At 43.5% G+C, this 14,962-nt stretch overlaps 1 protein-coding gene across 3 annotated transcripts in view; it reads left to right on the forward strand.

The window, feature by feature from the left end:
* Nucleotides 1-6,740, forward strand: part of fgf14 (fibroblast growth factor 14) — a 502,771-nt gene extending 496,031 nt beyond the window's left edge. For all 3 annotated transcript variants that reach the window (XM_069890479.1, XM_069890480.1, XM_069890478.1), the window contains 2 exons: nucleotides 415-613; nucleotides 5,969-6,740. In XM_069890479.1, coding sequence (XP_069746580.1) covers nucleotides 415-613; nucleotides 5,969-6,105 — 336 coding nt within the window. In that variant the 3' untranslated portion in view covers nucleotides 6,106-6,740. The remainder of the gene's footprint in view (nucleotides 1-414; nucleotides 614-5,968) is intronic.
* The last annotated feature ends 8,222 nt before the right edge of the window (nucleotides 6,741-14,962 follow it).

The raw sequence follows: 14,962 nt of genomic DNA on the forward strand, positions 1-14,962 counted from the left end.
TTTTATTGTGTGTTGACACTGTTTAATGGGCTTAATGTATCATATAGGTTGAACGTTGAGTGGGTGGGGAGTAAGGGGGTGAAGGAGGGAGGGAAAGGAGGGGGAAAAAGGGGAGAAAATGACATTGTGTATATTCAAGAGGGAAATGTTTGAGTGTATTTTGGTTAATATGGTTCATAGTGTGAAAAATTAAAAAATTTTTAAAGAAGTACCACAATGATTATTATAATATTCCTCTCTGCCATGGGAAACCAATCCTCTTGATCCACTCTCTTTTTCCCTTGTCCATATGAAGTTTAATATTACTTCTATAATTGCATTTAGTTTTACTTTTTACCGATAAGTTTTCATGAAGAGTTGCCCATCTGATTCAAAAGCTTTGGTGAACAGCTTGTGATGTTGTTGCCCCCACAGGAACTTTTTACACCTGAGTGCAAGTTCAAGGAGTCGGTGTACGAGAATTACTACGTGATCTACTCATCAATGCTGTATCGGCAGCAGGAATCTGGCAGGGCTTGGTACCTGGGCTTCAACAAGGATGGACAGATCATGAAGGGGAACCGTGTGAAGAAAACTAAACCTGCTTCTCACTTTTTGCCCAAGCCACTGGAAGGTAATATGCTCACTTAGCAGCCAGAAATTGAGCCCCATCAGCCACTACACCTGGAGCGGCACAGTTAGTGTAGCAATTAGTGCAATGCTATTAGAGCGCCAGCTACCCTGGTTCGAATCTGGCGCTGTCTGTAAGGATTTTGAATGTTCCACCTGTGTCCTGTGGAGGTTCCCTCTGGGTGGTCCAGTTTACTCCCACTTTCCAAAGACATGTGAGTGTAATTGGTCACATGATTGTTTAGGGATGGTGTGGGCTCATAGGCCACAAGATCCCATTATGAAAAGTTTTTAAAAAATTAAATCCCATTATACGTCTAATTAAACCAATAGTATCTCCATTAAATTTAAGTTACAAGCCAGGGCAGGAGGAAGCTAATCTGATTATAACCTCCAATCTACATTCACGTCTATCCCCAGTGACTGTTCTCAAATTCAAATTCATTGTCACTTTTACCAAAGATACAGTGATAGAGGCTGTTCCTCAAGTAGATAAGTTCGACATCTCAAACGTAGTGCAAGTAAGACACAGAACAAAAATGCAGAGATAGCATGGAGCAAAAAGGAAACTTTTTTAAAATCTTGATGTTCATTTAGGAATCTGATAATCTTAGGCAAGAACTGTCCTTGAATCTGGTGGTGCATAATCTGACACATGATTCTTCTTACTGCGGGGTGGGGGGGGGGGGTAGTGAAGAGAGTGTGGCTGGGGTGGGAGGAGTCTTGCAATGCATTTGGTGCTTTTCCAAGGAAGTGGGAATTGTAGATGGATCTATAGATAGACCCATCTCTTTATTAACAGCTTAAAAACATTCAGTCTCTGCTCGTCTCCTTTAATGAAGAGTTCCAAAAGACTCACAACCCTCTGTGAGAGAAAAGGATATTACTTTATCTCTGCCATAAGCAGGTGCCCATCTGATTCGGCAGTATGTCGACGAACTGAAGAGGGTGCAGATAAGATTTACAAGATGTTACCTGACTCAAGGATAGGAGCTACAGCAAGAGGTTGAGCAGACTAGGACTTTATTCCTTGGAGCGCCGGGGGATGAGGGGTGATCTTACTGACATGTACAAAATTATGAGAGGAATAGATCGAGTCAACGCAAATTCTTTTGCCCAGAGTATGGGAGTCGGTAACCAGAGGCCTGAGGATTAAGGTGAAGGGGGAGGCATTTAACAGGAACCTGAGGAGTAACTTTTTTACACAGAGGGTGGTGGTATGGAATGGGCGGCTGGAGGAGGTGATTGAGGCAGGTACTATTGCAATGTTTAAGAAAAAATTGAATGGGTATATGGATAGGATGGGTTTAGAGATATACGCTAATGCATGGTTAGTGTGGTGGTTAGCACAATGCTATTGCAGCACCAGTGAGTCTGGTTCAAAGTTACCAATGTCTGTTATGAGTTTGTACATTCTCCCCATGACAAAGTGGGTTTTCTCTAGGTCCTCTGATTTCCTCCTGCTCTCCAAAAATGTATAAGGTTGGTCGGTTAATTAGGTGGCAGGGGTTTCATGTCTGGTTGGGCCTTCTACCATGGTGAATTGTTAAAATTAAAAATAAATTAAATTGAAATTAGATATGATCCAATCTCAGGTAGGACCCTCATGGGTGGGAGATATTGGACAAGTTGGGCTGAAGGGTCTGTTTCCTCCCTATGTGAGTCTATGACTCAAGGGACCACTTGAATCTTGTGGAGTAAAAGCATCTGGGAGGTGCTAATATTGGATCTCTCTGGAGAGGAGTAGTTATTCATGTGAACCATAGTTCCAGACAATTGCTTATAAAATTTCAGTACAGTGGCATAGTTGTTAAATTATTGGACTATAGACCACAAAAGCTTGAATTAATAATCCAAACGCACAGGTTCAAATCGTACCACTGCTCCTGGGAATTTAAATTCAGTTAATTAAGTAAAAGCTAGGCCTGGTAAAGATTATTGTGAATTTACTGCATTATTGCAACAATCAATGAGGTTCATTCAGCCGAGGTAACCATCCCTATCAGTCTCATATGCAAATGTCCCCTTATCTCAAAATCTACTATGAAATATTGGTTTTCTAGTGAAAGTTAAATGAAATGGAGCTTCCAGTCTTCAGGCCGGTTGTGAGCTGTGATTCAGGGAGACTAGATAAAGGCACAGCTGCCTCCAAGGACAGAAAGGTCAATGTAAAGAAGAGATCGACTGCAAATGAAGCAGAAAGTGTTGACAAGAACTGCTGGGTGTAGCTGGTGTTTTGGACCTGGACAGTGCATCCTGTGAGGGAGAATCGTCCAAAGGAACCAGATAAAACATTGCAGGAATGTGGGAAGGGCAGAGATGTGCGACTGACTGTGGTGCGCTGTTAGACAGAATCAGATACACACAAGGTAAAGACTAAACAACAAGCTTTAATTCACAAAAACCTCCACAGAGCCAGGCTGGCTGTGGCTGCAGCAACTCAGTGTGAGGCCTCGGGAGGCCGGCACAGGCTTATAGCCTGGTGGGTGATTGACACCCGACCGGGTGGGGCTTGATCCATTCAGGCCGACTGATTGGCAGCCGGCCAGGTGTTGTCCTGTCCCCTTACACTCCTGCAGGTACAGAGGTTGCCCCCTGCAGTAGGCTGGTGGTGTACCACCACACTGACTAGGTTGCTCTTCGGGACAGCCAGCACAGATAGGAGAATGTCCTCCTGCCGAGCTGGGCTATTCTGTGCTTCCGTGACTCCTGGTTAAATATCAGGGGACTGGCAGAGTTTCAAGGGGAGTACCTCAGCGTAGCTTCAGTCCTCATGCTTCCTCTTATTGTAATCTGATCAGGGCCCCTGAAATACTGACGCAGCCAAGGGGATCACATGCATGAGAGCATCCCTTTAGGATTAGAGGTGCTAAAAACAGATCTCATTGGGTATGATTGGCTGTGCATCAGGAAAGTCAGAAATGAGCAGCCAGTAGGATAGCACAGACCTGCCGGTAACCAATGGACGAGCATAAGACCCAATCGCAGACTTGCCGGTAACCAATGCCAGAGCATAAAACCCGCTGATAACCAGCAACATGAGCACAGACCTGCCAGTAGCCAATTTCACAACATTTGTCCTGCTGACAACCATTGGTGCGTGGTCAAATGTTGAGATCTTCAAGGAATACATCCCACGTCCTCTCTAAAAACTCTCTAACTCTTCCACTCCCTTTCTTCATCTCTCCTAATCAGCCTTCTCTCTCCAATACAAAGAAATAAATGAAAACCATTACTTGCAGTTTCCTCTCCGAATCTACACTGCCCCGACTTGGACATTTATCACTGGGCCATCATCACCATTGGGTCTAAACCCTCAAATTTTCTCCCCAACAGACCTTTCCCAGAGGGAGTACAGCAGTTCTAGGAAGAAAGTTTGGACCCCACATTCTCAAGGGCAATAAGGAATGGGTAATCAATGCTGGCCTTCTCAGTGACTCCCAGATCCGCAAAAAATGATTTAAAAATGCCACCAGTGCTCCTCTCACCCTGGCCTTTTCCCTGCACAGCCTCCTTCCATTCATAACACCTACCTGGATTTTCATTGGTCAAGTGCAGTCTTTTGTTATAGGTATTTTATTCAGTAAGTGGGCCTTCAATATTTATTTTCATTAAAGTGATGGAATCTGGTGTCTTGCAGATGCTGGTTGTTAGTGTTTCTAGAGTCATAGAGTTGTACAGCATTTAAAATTTGGGCCCCTTATCTAAGGAAGGATGTGCTAACATTGGAGAGAGTCCAGATGAGGTTTACAAGAATGATCCTGAGGACAAGAGGGTGAATGTAGGAGGAGCGTTTGATGGTTCTCGGCCTGTACTAGCTGGAGTTTAGAAGGATGAGGTAGGATCTCAACGCAACATACTGAATATTGAAAGGGCTAAAGAGAGTGGAGATGTGGAGTCGATGTTTCCAGTAGTGGGAAAGTCCAGGACTAAAGGACACAGCTGCATAATAAAAGAGCATCCTTTAGAACAGAGATCAGGAGAAGTTTCTACAACCAGAGGGTGATGAATCTGTAGAATGTAGAATCTGTAAATATCAGATGCCACAGATGCCGATGGAAGGTCAAGTCTTTGGGTAGATTTAAAGTAGAGGTTGACAGGTTGCTGAATAGTTAAGGGATCAAGGCTATGGGGAGGAGGCAGGAGAATGGGGAAAATACATCAGTCAGGGTGGTAAGGTGGAGCAAACTCAATGGGCCGAAAGACCTAATTCTGTTCCTGACATGGTCGTAAACAGGCCTTTTGGCCCATCAGTACAATGCCAACCATCATGCCTCTCCTTACAAATCTTACTTACTTGCATTAATTCCATATCCCTCTAAGTATTACTCATTCAAGTGACTGTCCTGATGTCTTTTAATGTTTTTACTCATCCTGCCCTCACCACCTTCTCTCGTATATTGTTCCAGATACCACCCAACCTTTGTGAGAACAGTGTACCCTTTTGATCTGCTTTAAACCTCCTCCCTCTCCTTTTAAGCCTTGCTCTTTAGTTTTAGATGGCTGTACCATGGGAAACAGCCTCTGGTGAATTGCTCTGTTGCAGCCTCCCATAATTTTAGCTACCCCAATCATGTCACCTCTCAGCCTTCTTCTCTCCAGAGTCACCACAGCCACCCAGTCTCTCCTAATAACTTTTCCAAATTCCTGTCTGCTGTGATTTATGCTGAAATCCCACTCAACACATAATGATAATCAGTTTATTGCCTTACACATTGTACAATGTACGTATGCATTGAGGTTCTTAACTGCTGCAGCCCAACAAGTACTTTATAAAAACAAATTAAATTGAAAAGAGATAATAAATATAAATATTCACAGTTACCGTAATGCAAGAATAAAAGTGTCATTACAATTGTAGTGTTGGGGTAGTCCATGGTTGGCGTAACAAGGGGAGGTTCAAGAGCCTGGCAGCTGATTTGAGAGCTGGTGCTCCAGTGCAGGACTTGAGGGTGCGCTGTGTGGGCATGTCTGCAGTATGCAAAGTTAAGCTGCAGTCTCAGGTGGGAACGAGCAGTCTCAGGGCATTGTCTGCAGAGGTGCATGACAGTTCACACAGAGCCTGAGGTTCATCCCACAATCACAGAAAAACCTAGCCGTGGCCACAGTGGCTGATGCCTAACACAGATTACGAGAAGAAGCTTCATTGGCCACAAGTGGCTTGATGCATCCTAGAAGAGATATGATTGCATTGCGATCGGCAGGTTTAGCTCACACCCTTTACAGGAAGCCAGGGCTGCTTTGGGAGTCAGAGGGATCTTGCGGCAGGTGCTGGCTGGTGGTTTGTTGGGGCTGATTGATGGGGTCTGGGAGACTGCTTCACCTCTGTGTTTTCTGTTTTCCCCCTCCTCCTCTCTAGTCGCCATGTACCGTGAGCCATCACTGCACGACATCGGTGAGACAGTCCTGAAGAACACAACGACTCCGAGTAAAAGCACATGTACTTCTGCTGTAATGAATGGGGGGAAACAAGTTAAAAAAAGCAAATCGACATAGCCTGCCAGGTGTTGGAGAGGACACCTTCCTGAACCACTGCTCTGTTGGGTATTATCCCTGGCAGACTGTCGCCTTCCAATGTCTGTGAGCAAGGAGAGACAGTGACCTCTTGCTCTTCACAGTCTTTGACTATCTCATTGCAAGTGGATAAATCCCAATGCGTAGCTCCTCCTGCAACAAGAAACCTGGATAATTCAGATCATGGATGTCCTACCCAGATACTGGATGAATGCCTTGTACCTGTTTCCTGTTAACTGTGACACTCCATGAGAATGATCTATCTCACAACCATTCTCGGTGCATTGCCTGCTGACCAATGAAAAGGGGTCCAGTTCTGGAGGAGGCTTGCTCGCTGTCGGCAGCTGGATCTCAGACCATTGCTGTAAATCTCTGCTTGTTCAGGAACAAGCTTCTCTCTCTCTCTCTCTCTCTCTCTCTCTCTCTTCCCTCTCCCCTCTTTCCCCTCTCCCTCTCTTTCCTCTCCCTCTTTCATATCCCTCTCGCCTTGTCTTTCTTCCTCTCTTTCTTCCCCCTCTGTCTGTCTGTCTGCCAGACTTTCTTTCTGTCTCTCACCCACTCTCACTTTCTTTTTGCTTTTTCATACTTAAATGCTCTGTTAACCTTTTACTCCCACAGAGACCTGCTGCATGGTTTTTTTTGCCATTAAAGAGCTGGTGGGGCGGGGGGGTGGGCCACTGAAAGAGCCACCGCAATATGAATTGGAACTGCAAACCATTCACTAGGCTCACAGAAATCTTGGGGAGTGTTGTCACCAGTGAGAGCTGGTGTACCAGCCAGTGAATGAGGTTGCACACGGGCTGATAAATTGTGCTTCAGCTGTTGAGGTTGATCTTGGGCAGTAGGAGGGAGTGTAACAGATCTCTCCGCCATCTGCTCCCTGGGATCTACCCATACGTGGAAGTGCTGTCACTTGCCTCGTTCAATGAGTGCTGCCCTGCCATGAAATCTTGGGCTGCCTACATACCCTCCCTGCCCAGTCTGCAACCTTTAGGGAAGCACCCTCTCTGAGCTTTGCCCCTTTTAGATGAGCCTGGCTTCCAATCACGTTGAGCCCAGGAGATCCAAACTGCGAGCTCTGTCCATGGTGGAAAGCATGCCCCAGGGCTGTCTTTTTGGTCCTGGCTAGCCTTCCACAGTGATGTCCCAGAACATGCCTCCTTGGGAAGAAGGGGAGGTGACAGGGCAAGTTGCTATGGGGAATAACCAGGAGAGAGTTTGTCTTTTTCCGTGAAGCTTGGCGGGTGGTGCCTGCTCACTGTGCTTAATGAGCCATCCACTTCTAGGCAGCAGCCAATCCTTCCCAGCTGCTGAGGAGAAGGTGATTCACTTGGCCACCAAGCATTTCCAAATGGAGTCCCAGTGGAAGAGGAGATGATTGCTACACTTCATTCAATCCTCAATTAATTCAGTTATTTATATTATCACAAAAATGCAAGAAAGCTGGATTTCATTTGAATGTATATGATCCTCCAAATTCCTGTTCCAAATTCTCTTGTAGAGAAGTGAAAATTAACTAATTGAAAAGACCCAAAACTGTTCTTGTCTGTGTTACTCTGGTTAGATTATGTTGAAAGTTTAGGACCTAACAAAATAAGACTTAATTATTTAACTCTTGCAGTAAGCTTAACGTGCATTAGATTTTGTTTGGTTAATTATTTGTTCTACCCCAATTCTATCAAATGCTAAGTGCTTTATTCTGAAGAAAAAGTAGCAACGTTCTTAATTACCTCAAAGGGTTAGCAAGTTGGGTAAAATGGCAAAAATAACATTAATCCAGAACGGCTAGCCAAGCAAAGCAAAGTGAAATCTTTGACAATACAACACACACCATGACAATATCACATAACTGAAATTACAAACAGTCCCACACAACAAAACTAAAGATTCAATAGTCAAATCAAAATTACTTTAAACATGTTTACGACCAGCACTGCCTCAGAACAAAGACGAGAGTCGTGAAATTCATGGCCCAGTGGATATCATTTATTACTAATGGAACACATTTCAATATAGCGGAAATCATAAAAGATGTGTTTTGGCTGGGAGAAAAAATTCACATACCGAGTTCATTTGAAAATAGGAAGGTCATGGGTGTGCTGCACTGTGAGTTTTCATCATATCAGAGAGGTAACTTCATTTAGGGTCCAGAAAAATGATGAATAGGACTTTATAAACATGAACTCTGGAAGGTAAACGTTGAGCTAATTGAAGCCATTCTGTCAGCTCTCAACCTTTTAATTGTTGAGCCCAGTACTGCAACTATTCTCAATCCCTTGTCATGTTTACTGTCGTATAGATGGTTCAAGCATTGTTGCATTACAAGGACTTTTGTCAAGCTGCAGGTTTCATAGTTCTTACAAGCTTGGAAACTATTTAGTAATTCAGTAAGTCAAATATTTCTGATTTATTTTATGAACTCTAATTTCTGCAGATTGGAAATGCCGCAATGCTCTGCTAGGCTGCTAATGTATGACACCTGATCACTTTCAGCAAGTTCGATCTCATTGGTTTGTTCCAATGAAGGAAACTAGATTTGTGTTGATTTCCTCTTTTTTAAATAAAAACAATGTAGAGAAAAAAGGTTTAAGCACATCGGCCACCTTCAGGGTCTCTGCAATGAACAAATTAAATGCCATGGGTAATAAAGACCTATGAGTACGAGTACGTTTGATTATAAACTGAGGTTAGGCAAGTGTTTCTAAAGACAACATACAGCGTGCAGAGTTCGACAGTGGACCCTATGGAATGACCCTTGCAAACCAGTTGACTGGTTAAACCTAGGCTGAATTTATTTTTGTAAATGTCAATGAGCATCTGATTGTTAACCCCTTTTGTGTTTCTTTTACTCCTTGATTGTTTTATGAGTTGTTCGTAAGTGTTTATTCCAAATGAATGGTTGTCCTCGACAAGCTAATTCTTATCACATTTTAAGACACAATGGAGCAGAGGGATAGTTTATTCTTTCTGCCTTTGTTACTATTTTGTCTCTTGTCTCATATGTTGCATGGGATGAGGGGTGACAATGATCAAACAGAACTGCATGGTTGTAAGTGTCAAGAACTGTTGGTATGTATTACTAAATTTACATACATATATGCAAAAAAGAGTTTGTCTGCATTGTACAGTTTAAATGTTTATTATCATTTGTTGTACACACAATACAACATATTGAATAAAATATTTATATGAAGATACTCCTCGATTGTGGCCCATACATACACTTCGTGGCAGTGTGCAGTGAGTGTGGTTTACCCAGCAGAGATGAGGCTCTATTAATTGTCAGCTTCTTCCACTTTGAGCTTGCTTTTCTCTCGTGAATTTCAGGGCTTAAGAGCATGTGGTGGGACTATCCACAAATCCTTCACTGCTGGATGTGTGAAAGTTGTTCCACAGAGCTTTGTAGCCTGCAAGATTTGTACATAAAGGAAAATGGGACACTTCTCAAAAGTTTTACGGCATGGAGAAAAGGGCAGATGACATGAAGGTAGGAGGTGTTGTGGATAGCGCTAAAGGTTGTTGAATGTTACAACAGGATATAGACAGGATGCAGAGTTGGGCAGACTCTGTTGGGCAAATGGTTAAGTGTGAAGTGATGCACTTTAGAAGGTCGGTGTGAAGGCCACGTAAATTATTAATGGCAGGATTCTTAACAGTGTGGAAGAACAGAAGGACCTTGGTGTCCAGATCCATAGATCGAGGTCGGCGTGGTTAAAAAGGCATATGATATGCTGTCCTTCATTAGTCAAGAGGTTGAGTTCAAGAGCCACGAGGTAATGTTAGAGCTCTATAAAATTCTGGTTAGACCACACTTGGAGTATTATGCTCAGTTCTGGTTGTTTCATTACAGAAAGGATGCAAAAGCTTTAGAGAGGGTGCAGGGAGATTTTCAATGCACAATAGTGCTGGAGAAACTCACCAGGTCACACAGCATCTAAAGGAAATAAAGAGTAACCAACATTTCAGGCCTAAGCCCTTGGGTGGCACAGTTAGTGTAGCAGTTAGAGCAGTGCTGTTACAGTGTGAGCGACCAGGGTTTGAATCCGGCATTGTCTGTGAGGAATCTCCTGTGTCTGACTGGGTTTCCTCCCATCGTTCAAAACATACCGGGGTTGTAAGTCAATTGGGTATAATTGGGCAGCATGAGCTCATGGTCCAAAAGAGCCAAGTCTGTATGTCTAAATTTAAATATATAATTTAACATGTTTAGAAATAAGCCTGATAGAGCTAGGGCTTTTCTTTTTGGAGTGGCTAAGATTGAGAGGTGACTTAATAGAGGTCTGGATAAGGTGAACAGCCATCACCTTTTTCCCTGAGATGGCAATAGCAAATACCAGAGGAGATCTATTTAAAGTGAGTGGAGGAAAGTTTAGGGGAGATGAGAGAACCTGGAATCCATTGTTGGGGTGGAACATTCAAAAGTCTCTTAGATAGGCACATGGATGTAAGTAAAATAGAAGGTTATGGGTCTGAGGTAGTGAAGGATAGTGTAGGCTTACATAGATCAGTTCAACATCATGTTCTGAAGAGCCTGTACTGTGGTGTATTTTTCTGTTCTCAAGAAAATCATTATACGCTGAGCCTGAGACGTCACTCTTGAATTAGGATCAGTTGCTGATCATTTCCACGTGGGAACCAGGCAGATTCGTATTTCACCGTGGTCAAAAATAAAACCCATCTATACTGGGAAACTGGCTGGTGTTTGACTAGGTATAAACATTCGATTGTGCCTGATGTCTAACAATACCAATCGGTGCTTAATACTGAAAGCAACATTGTCTAAAACAAACCTGGGTCTTAAGGAAGCCTCTCTACCATGGCAGGGTCATCTTCTTGGGCTTGTTCTCTGAGGCCATATGTTCCAGCCTATCATGGCATCTATGGACCATTAATTTATTCTGAAACCTGGCATCAGTAACCACGGTTAACATGGCCCCTCATCCAGACTGGCTGATTTGTGACTCCAAGCTGACAGCAATTTAACTGTCCTTTAACAAAAGGAATCACAGTGGCCCGAGCTGTTGTCTCGGCTCCCAAGCCTCCCACACTGTCAGGTGGTGTTTGAACGTCCTCCCTATGACTGTATAAATTTTCACCAGGACCCTCTGGTTTCCTACCACGTCCTACAGGCGCAAGGATTGGCTGACGTAAATTGCCCCTAATGTGGCAGGAGAAGCAGGCTTTGAAATGGCAGATGAGAGAGAATAAGTTCTGGGCAAATAGGTACATAGGAAATAGGAGCAGGAGTCAGCCATCTGGCCTGTCAAGCCTGTTTCACCATTTAATATGATCATGGCTGATCTGGACGTGGACTCGGCTATCTACCTTATCCCCAGAACCCTTAATTCCCCTGTTGTGCAAAAGTGTGCTTGACGTGTCTTCAATATATTTAATGTGATACACACTACTGCTGTCTTGGGCAGGGAATTCAACAGAATTACCACTCTGGGAGAAGCAGTTCCTCCTCATTTCATCCTAAATCTACTCTAATGTTGAGGCTATGTCCCATCATTCTTGTCTCCCCTACCAGTGGGAACAATCTTCCTCTCTCTATCTAATTTATCCCTTTCATAATTTCACATGTTTCGACAAGTTCCCTTCTCATGCTTCTGAATTTAAGCGGGTATCATCCCAAGCAAGTTGAACTCATAGGCCGAACCCCTCTTCTCCAGAATTAACCTAGTGAATCCCCTCTACACCACCTCCAAAGTCGGTGCATCTTTTGTCAAATAAGGAGACCAGATCAGCACACAGCACTCTAGATCCGGCCTCATCAGCACCCTGTACAGTTGAAGCAGAACATACCTGCTATTCATTTCAAACATTGCACTCCATCTACCAGACCCTTGCCCACTCACTGAACCTATCCACATCTCTGCAGACTCTCTTGTCCTCTGCACAATTTGGTTTTCCACTCGTCATCAACAAAACCAAGACACACTACACTCGATCCCCTCTTCCATATTATTAATGTACATTGTGAACAGAGGCGTGCCCAGCACTGATCCATGTGGCACTCAGCTCTCCACTGATCGCCAACCAGAAAAGCACCCATTCACCCAAAGTCTCTACCTCCTATTTGTTAACCAATTCTCTATCTGTGCTAATGCATTATCCCCCAACTCCATGCATCATTATCTTATTCAGACATATTTTATGCGGCACCTTCTTGAAATTAAAGTATACAACATCCATCTGTTCACCTCTGTCTGCTGTTCTTATTATATCCTCAATGTAAAATTGTCAAACACACCCTGCAGCCCTTTCTTCATCCATCTCCCAGATGGAACAATTTCTATCCAGATATCTCGCCATTTTTTCCTTGATGGCCTCAAGCATTTTCTCGACTGCAAGTGTTAGGCTATCTGGCCATTAGTTACCTGCCTTTTGCAAATGTCATTGTGGTGTGACATTTGCTATCTTCCAATCCCCTGAGAAATCCCCAGGATCCAGAGCAGAAACACATCCATTATAACTTCAGTCATTTCTTTCAGCCCCCAGGATACATTTCAACAGCTCCAGAGAACTTATCTACTTTTAACCCCACTGGTTGGTCAGCACTACCTCATCTCCCATCACATCCACAACATCTCACACTCTGTTATGTTAGATAGGACTTCTTCTGTGAAAACCAGAATAATCATTTCAGATCTTTACTATTTCCACATTACCCATTAATAATTCTCCCATCTAATCTTCCAAAGGATCTATGTTCCCTTTAGCCACCATTTTCTGCTTTATATAATTATAAAATCTCTTTTACTGTCTATTTTATATTTTGTGCTAGTTTATTTTCATAATCTATCTTGGCTTTCTTAATTGCTTCATGGTTCTTTTTAAAGTTTTTCCAAACTTCCGGTGTCCCACTCCTCTTGGTGACTTTGCATGTATGAGCTTTTAATTTAATGCCTTTATTTCCTTGGTTATCCAAGGCTGACTCTCCTTGCCCTTATTGCCCTTGCTTTTAACTGGGTCATGCTTTTATCTCTCATCCCTCATTCTCATTCCCTCTCCTTACTTGATTCCATTCTATTCCACTCATATTTTCCCTACAGGATTCTACATCTTCTTTACCCCTCTCCTCATCTTCAGTTCCATCTGGAATTTCATCATACAATTATTGTCATTTTCTAATTGGATTCCAACACTGGCAGCCTTTGTCCCTACCTATCACCCATCCCACCACGTGACTCATCTTCATCCACCTCAACCTTTTCATTTCCTCTTGCATCTCTCTCCCTTTGGCACCTATCTATCAGCCACCTCTGTTCATCACCCTCCACTCTCCCTGTTGTCTCCATTGGTCCCTGTCCAAACCCCTCCCACCTTATCCTTATTATATTGCCCATCTCTGCTCTTTTGACTAAGGGTTCCAAACAAATCATTCCTTTTCTCCCACTGATGCTGCTCAACCCATTGAGTTCCTTCAGCAGTGTGGGCATTGCTCCAGATTTAGATACCTGGAAATGATCAATTAGAACTTTATATCAGGTCATGCCACACAGTATCAGGAGGTGGCCACTTAGTTCCCTTTGCCTGTCAGACATTCAATAACTAATGATCCGCTATGCAGCTGTTTAGCTCAGAGAAATGCCAGGTTCAAGTCCTTGTCCAACACCTCAATGCCAATGTCTAGACCCACACTTTCTTTACACTGCACCTGAATACAATCTCCACAAGGGCATGTGAATGTCACCGCCTGGACACCCCAAAGGCACAACTAAGGAATGTGATGGTCCTCTCTTCTCTTAACAGGACTGGTACCACTCCGACAACACCACTCACTAACCAGATTTCTGATTTATTGACAGAGTACATACATGACATCACATACAACACTGGGGTTCCTTTTTCCTTCAGGCATGGCAGAATTATCACTTAATGGTAGAGCAAAAATAAACTGTACACAGCGTAAACATGTAAACAAATAAAAGAACTGTAAAGAGATAATGAATGTAAACAAACTGACTGTGCAATAGAGAGAGAACAAAAAGAAAATCAATCAATAAAGTGCTTAAGTAAATTTAAATGAGTTCCTGATTGAGTTTGTTGTTGAGGAGTCTGATGGTGGAGGGGGAGCAGCTGTTCCTGAACCTGGTGGTGCAGGTCTTGTAGGACCTAAACTGCATTTCTTTCCTGATGCCACCAGTGAGAACAGAGCATGTGCTGGGTGGTGAGGGTCTCTGATGATTGCTGCTATCCTCCAATGGCAGTGTTCCCTGTAGATGTATTCAATAGTGTGGAGGGTTTTGCCTGTAATGTCCTGGGCTGTGTCCGCTACCTTTTGGAGGGCTTTACACTCAGGTGTATTGGTGTTCCCATACCAGACCATGATGCAGCTGGTCAGCACACATTCCTCTGTAGAAATTTGCCAGGGTTTCTGGTCTCATACCAAACCTCTGCAAACTCCTGAGGAAATCAAGGCGCTAACGTGCTTTCTTCATGAATCCATTGGTGTGTTGGGTCCAGGAAAGATCCTCCAAGATAGTGACTCCCAAGAACCTAAATTTGCTCATCCTCTCCACTTCTGATCCCCCAATGATCACTGGATTGTACACCTCTGGTTTTCCTTTCCTGAAGTCAACAATCAGCTCCTTAGTTTTGGTGGCATTGACTGCAAGGTTGTTGTTGGTGCATCTTTCAGCCAAATTTTCAATCTCCTTCCTGTGTGCTGACTCATTGTCTTTCTTTATACAACCCACTACCATGGTATCGTCAGCAAATTTGTAGATGGTGTTATTGTCGTACTGAGCCACACAGTCGTAGATGTAAAGTGAGTACCATTCTTGATTGGCACCTCATCCACTACCCTGATCCTTCACTCCAACTGGAGTGAAGC

The sequence above is a fragment of the Narcine bancroftii genome, chromosome 7 (assembly GCF_036971445.1).
Source record: "Narcine bancroftii isolate sNarBan1 chromosome 7, sNarBan1.hap1, whole genome shotgun sequence".
In the NCBI taxonomy this organism is placed as follows: domain Eukaryota; kingdom Metazoa; phylum Chordata; class Chondrichthyes; order Torpediniformes; family Narcinidae; genus Narcine; species Narcine bancroftii.